Source organism: Octodon degus, unplaced genomic scaffold (assembly GCF_000260255.1).
Source record: "Octodon degus isolate 3935 unplaced genomic scaffold, OctDeg1.0 scaffold00083, whole genome shotgun sequence".
NCBI lineage: Eukaryota > Metazoa > Chordata > Mammalia > Rodentia > Octodontidae > Octodon > Octodon degus.
In genome coordinates, this window is record NW_004524659.1 from 10,615,312 (window position 1) to 10,621,200 (window position 5,889).

Below are 5,889 nucleotides of genomic sequence, written 5' to 3' on the forward strand. Positions count from 1 at the left end.
CAGCCCCTAGAATTGTGTTTGACACCTTATAAATACTAAGTAAATTTATTGTACTAAAGAATAAGTGACAATCTTCACTTCTTATTAGCATACAGTTATATTCCGTTGAAAATATGTTGACTAAATGACCAATCCTTACCTCCTTGTTTCTGACAAGATGCTCAATATTATTGTAGAAATCACTGGGTAAATGACCATACTTCCATTTTCCTCAGCACACAGTAGGAATTCAATAAAGATTTTTGGAGGGGCTGGGAAGATAGCTCAGTAGAATAAGCGCTTGTCTGGCAAGTGCAAGGGCCTGAATTCAATCCCCTGTTCTGCAAAAAAAAAAAAAAAAAAGATTTTTGGAAATAAATGGAGGACTTAATTCCTATTTTCCCCTGCTGTGTAGTAGGAATAAATATTTGTTGGGGGAATATGACAGAATAAATAACTGACCCTCCATAACATCTGAGACAGAATACACCCTCACTAATAGTTTATGTTATTTTGTTGATGGTACTGGGGATTGAACTCAGGGCCTTTGAGCTAAGTTACGTCCTGAGACCTTGTAGTTTTATTAAGTTGTTAAGTTGTATAGGTGGGACTCACACTCGGCAGCTTTGAGGCCCTTAGCTCAATTCCTGACCCCAAAAAGGGAAAAAGAATAGAATAAGCCACTGCCCACATTCCCTCCCAGGATATTAGGTTCTCAGTGTATTAATGACTTTGTGTGTGTGTGTGCCTGCCTGCCTGCCTGCCTGCCTGTCTGTCTGTCTGTCTGTCTGTCTGTCTGTCTGTCTTTTTAAAGCTGGTCTTGAGCTCACTTTGTAGTGCAGGCTGGTCTCAAATGATCCTCCTGCCTCAGCCTCCCAGTGCTGGGATTACAGGTGTGTGCCACCAGGCCTGGCTTGAATTAACTACTTTTATTTATTTATTTATTTATTTATTATTTCTCTGGTAGGACAGTTTCAATAATTAACACATTGCATACATTCTTCCTAGTGGTTAATTGCTGTACAAGATGCAGACATGATATCCTATTTACAAACACTATTAGAACAAATCCCTCTATTCATTAAGAGAATGTAACTATATATCTATCCTAACCACTTTGAATACACAGATACAAGATGGACATTCATCTGTATCCCCTTTTTTGTTTAGTTCCATCATTTGAGTAGTATAGGTGTGTTAACTCAGCAAAATATTCTAAAAGAGTCCAGTAGTCCATAATAGCATTGGGTCTTCCACTTCACTGGCAATGTCAGAAATTGTTGACCCGAGTCCCCTACAGCTCAACATAACAGCATGGCTTTACTTCTTCTTTTTTTTTTTTTTAATTTTATTTATTTGTGTGTGTGTGTATGTGTGTGTGTGTGTGTGTGTGTGTGTGGCCAGCTCAGCCCACCAGGGGGTGGGGCTGGCTGGCATGTGGTGCTGGGGGATTGAACCGTGTTCCCTGTGCTTTGCTAAGCTTGTTCTAAGTAGGTGCTTTAGACCACTGAGCCATCTCACCAGCCCATGGCTTTATTTCTTATACTTCATTTTTATACTTTTCTGCTGGATGGTTAAGACCAAGGTAAAGCAGGACCTATGCAACAAGAGTTGTAGCTCTTGGGTCTGATAAGGTCAGTGAAATCCCCTCAGGATTTATCCTGAGATCCTGTACCTCAGATTGTAGAACCTTTGTCAGTGTCAGTCATGTGGGAATTAACAACTTTTAAATTCCTTAGATTTCCAGAACTATCTGAGGACACAGACAGGGAACACGACCACTATTAACATCATAATCTGCACAGTGGACTACCTCCTACGGCTACAGGTAGGGATGGGAGGCTCCTCATGGGGGATCCAAGCCGAGGGCGTGGGACCTCGGCTGGGCCATCTCCGCTCACCCCCACAATACCCCCAGGAGTCCATCAGCGACTTTTACTGGTACTACTCTGGCAAGGATGTCATTGAAGAGCAGGGCAAGAGGAACTTCTCCAAGGCCATGTCCGTGGCTAAACAAGTATTCAACAGCCTCACGGAGTACATACAGGTAGGGCTGGCCTGGGAGGAGGCAGCAGTGGGGAGGAGTCTGCACTCCGGCCTTGCTTGGGCCTCACTCAGTGCTCCACGTTCAGGGCCCCTGCACTGGGAACCAGCAGAGCCTGGCACACAGCCGCCTCTGGGACGCCGTCGTGGGCTTCCTGCATGTGTTTGCCCACATGATGATGAAGCTTGCTCAGGTTTGGGCCCTTTTGTTCTTCATCTGCCTGCTTCCGGGCATCCCCTAGCTGCCCAGTGTCCAAGTCTTCCTCCATTGGTCAGTTTCTCTCCCAAGCACTCCTGGCCTGTTCCAAACTGGTTCCCTACCCAAGGCCAAACCCACCTCCTCTCTGGATTGGCTCCCGCCTTGACCCCGCCTCCCCTCCTACCACCAATCAGCTTGTTTCCCACTTACACAAACCTTGATTTTGATGTTTTGGGCCCCGCCCCTTCTGACTAGAGCTCCTCTTCGATTGGTTGATTTTTTATTTCTCTTTCTCTAATGAGGTCATCTCAGACTCAGCTCTAAGGATGGAATGGGCGCAGGTTTTTAGATCAGGGCTAGACGTGATAAGCGTTGCTTCTTTATCCTGCCTGCGGCAGATGACTTCTCCCATGCCGGGCATCCATGATGTAAGGTCCCTGCAGAGCCTCAAATCCCATCTCTAGAATCCTTGTGTTCCCCTTTTCCCTGCCACCCGTGCGCTTTTGCAGCCTCATCTGCTTTGTGAACACTTCATTTGCTCTGCTTTGTGTTTGGTAAACATCCAAGGTTGCCATACATAGTCACTGCATAAAAAAGGTATGACATCTTCAGACAGCCTAGACACCATGTGTGTGTATTTCAGCGATTTACCAGCAGATGGCAGTAAAGTATTCTGTACGTGTATTGCAAGATCCCCGGAGAAACCATCTTCAGCAAAGGGAGCCTTTTTCTAATCTGATGTCCTCTGACTTTTTGAAGAGTCCCTCGAGAACTCAGGATCAGTGCAGCTGACATTGTGACGCTGCCGTAATCTTCAAATGCTAGTGGAAAGAGACTTTCAGGTCCTGCGGCACTAAACCATCAACCATGGGCCAGGTCTAGGTTAAGTGATAGAAATCCAAAGCAGAGTGATGATTTAAGAGCAAAAAAATAATTTATCAATGTACTTCACAGATCCAGGATTTAGGGTAAGGTCAGCAGAAATAGGTCTTCTCCTTGGCTTCCTTCCCAAGGAGGGTTTTCACACAAGCTAGAGAAAGAAACGTGCCTCTGGTTTCTACTCACCACGGTGACAGGTCCAGAAGGAAAAGAAGCCACAAAAAGACCTGAGTTTTCCCTCTCATTGGACTACTGGGTCACAAGCTCACCCCTGAACCAATTGTAGCCAAAAGGAAGAAAGTTCGGATGGGTCAGACCTTGTCACATACCCCCTACACACACACCACCTGGAGGTGGGGCTACCGCAAGGCCTCTGTGGGTGAGACTGGGGACAAGCAGTTGAAAATGCAGATATTAAGGGAAGTGGGGGACTAGGTTATAAGCAGACACAAACTCCAGAGTCTTCAGATGCTGGAATGTTGGAAGCTTAGAAAACAGTTTTGAGCAGGCTGCGGACGTGCATGTCTGACACACCAGCTACTTGGGAGGCTGAGGCAGGAGGATTGCGAGGTCAAGGCCAGCCTAATGAGACTCTCAAAATTTAAAAATGAGAAGGGCTGGGACTGTAGCTCAGCACTGCCGCAGTTCAGTCCCCCATACTTCAAACCAAGGAGCAATGCAGAGCTTTGTGACTATGGAAGTGTGTTAGGCTCAGCACCAGTAACTGCTAAGCGAGCCTGAGGTGCCGGGAGCCCACATCCCACTCATCTACCCTCCTTCCCAGCCCTCTCCTTTTCATTAGGTGGAACTGTATGAAATTACGTTTTGATTCTGTGGGTCAAAAATAGTCACATGTTGTTGAGCATCATGGCACATGGCGGTAATCCCAGCACTGCAGGGGCTGAGGCAGGAGGACTGTGAGTCACAAACCAGCTTCGGTTACTTAGTGAGACCCTGTCCCAAAACAAACAAACAAAAAAATCCACTGGCAATCTTATGTTCTAACATAATAACAACTGTCATGAGGTGGAACTTTGTGCAGGAGGTTTCCATGTGTCTTACATGAGGTGCTGTGGCAGTGGATGCAATGTGCTACCGTAATACTCCCCCCAGTGGCTTGCCAGAGAGTGCAAGACCATCTTCCCAGCCTTCCTCCTGAGCTCAGAGTCTCACTGTCCCCCTTGCACACCATATTCCATTTACCTGTGTCAAGCACCCACCGCAGGCCAGGTGCCGTGCTAGACTCCCATCCTGTTGCCTGTCCCTGTCTACCTCCGTCTCTCTGCTCCAGTGTCAGCTTGCCAGGCCTCTTTGTCTGTCGGTCCCATGTGCTCACGTCACCTGCCGGGCCAGCTTCCCCCTAAGTGCCAATCCTACCCCCACAATCTTGTCTCTCTGCCCCCTCCCTTGCTTCCGAGGAACATGTCTGGACTCGGGTCCCCTCGGAGGTAAGAAGGGAGAGGAAGGCAGTCTTAGGCCCAGCTGGGAAGATGAGGAGGGCAGATGCAGCTGGAGGTCGGGGGGAGGCCTCTCTGCAGAAACAAAGCCTCACGCAGCTGGGTGTGGGACCCTAGGACTCCAGCCAGATCGAGCTGTTGAAGGAGCTGCTGGATCTGCAGAAGGACATGGTGGTGATGCTGCTGTCGTTACTAGAAGGTAACCGCCTGGAGGGTGGAGGTGGGGTACACAGGTTCAGACGAGCTGGAGAGTGGATCTGGGTCCAGGCGACTCTGATCCTCAGGCCCATATGACGTCAGGCCAGGGTCTGTGAGCTGGTGGAAGCACTGCAGTAATGAGTTTGGCAAACACTCACTGTGGGCTGGGACCTGGCTGTGTAGATGGTAAATTAATTATGGATTCCCCAGGGAAATCATAATAGGATGTCTGCCCTGGAGAGTTATTTATATACTTCATATTTCTTCTTAAAGGTACTGAGGTAATGTATATTAGTATTTGACTGTATCAGTTAGCTTTTGCTGTATAACAAATATCCCTGAGACAGCCAAATGAAACCATTTTTTTCATTAATTAATAAAACAGGAAGCATTATTATAATAATTATTATTTTTATTTTGGTTTTTTGAGACAGGGTCTCACTGAATCGTGCAGGCTGCCCCGGAACTTATTGTGTAGCCCAGGCTGGCCTTGAACTTGTAGCAGTTCTCCTTCTCAGGCTCCCAAGTGCTGGGATTACTTATGCTGGAATTATTAATATTAAGGGGACATTTTCTTGGGAACTGGGAGTCAAACTCAGGACCTAGCACTTGCCAGTAAGGTGCTCGTGACACTAACTCAGCAGCACAGCACCTGCCTGGCAGGCACAAAGTTCTGAGTTCAGTTCTCAGTGCTAAAAAATAAGTAAAATAAAGAGACTTTTAATACAGAAATTCTTTCCAGAGCTTCACAAAGTGCCTGCATTCCCTCGCAGATGGCTGCAGAGTATTTTATAGTATGGGTGGACAGTGATTTCTTGTATCAAAACCTCTACTGAGCCAAATAGCTCAGCGAATTAAAGCACCTGCTTAGGCAGATCCAGCAGCAGGGTTCAATCCCCGGCATGCTGTGCTGGCCCCGCCGCCGGGGTGAGCTGAGACGGTGATTGAGACTGGGCGTGGTGGCGCGTGCCTGTAATCCCAGCACTTGGGAGGCTGGACACAGGCGGATCACTATGAGTCCAATCTACGTAGTGAGACCCTGTAGACCCTTACTAAAACACAAAAAGGAAAAAACCCTACTGATGAATATTCAAGTGGTTTTCTAAAAATCTCATATATTTATATTTATATATT

General features: G+C 47.0%; 1 protein-coding gene across 2 annotated transcripts in view; it reads left to right on the forward strand.

Moving 5' to 3' along the window:
• The window catches only part of Ryr1 (ryanodine receptor 1), a 125,021-nt gene that overhangs the window by 85,719 nt on the left and 33,413 nt on the right, over positions 1-5,889 (forward strand). For both annotated transcript variants that reach the window (XM_023721638.1, XM_023721639.1), the window contains 4 exons: positions 1,719-1,807; positions 1,898-2,026; positions 2,112-2,216; positions 4,675-4,756. In XM_023721638.1, coding sequence (XP_023577406.1) covers positions 1,719-1,807; positions 1,898-2,026; positions 2,112-2,216; positions 4,675-4,756 — 405 coding nt within the window. The remainder of the gene's footprint in view (positions 1-1,718; positions 1,808-1,897; positions 2,027-2,111; positions 2,217-4,674; positions 4,757-5,889) is intronic.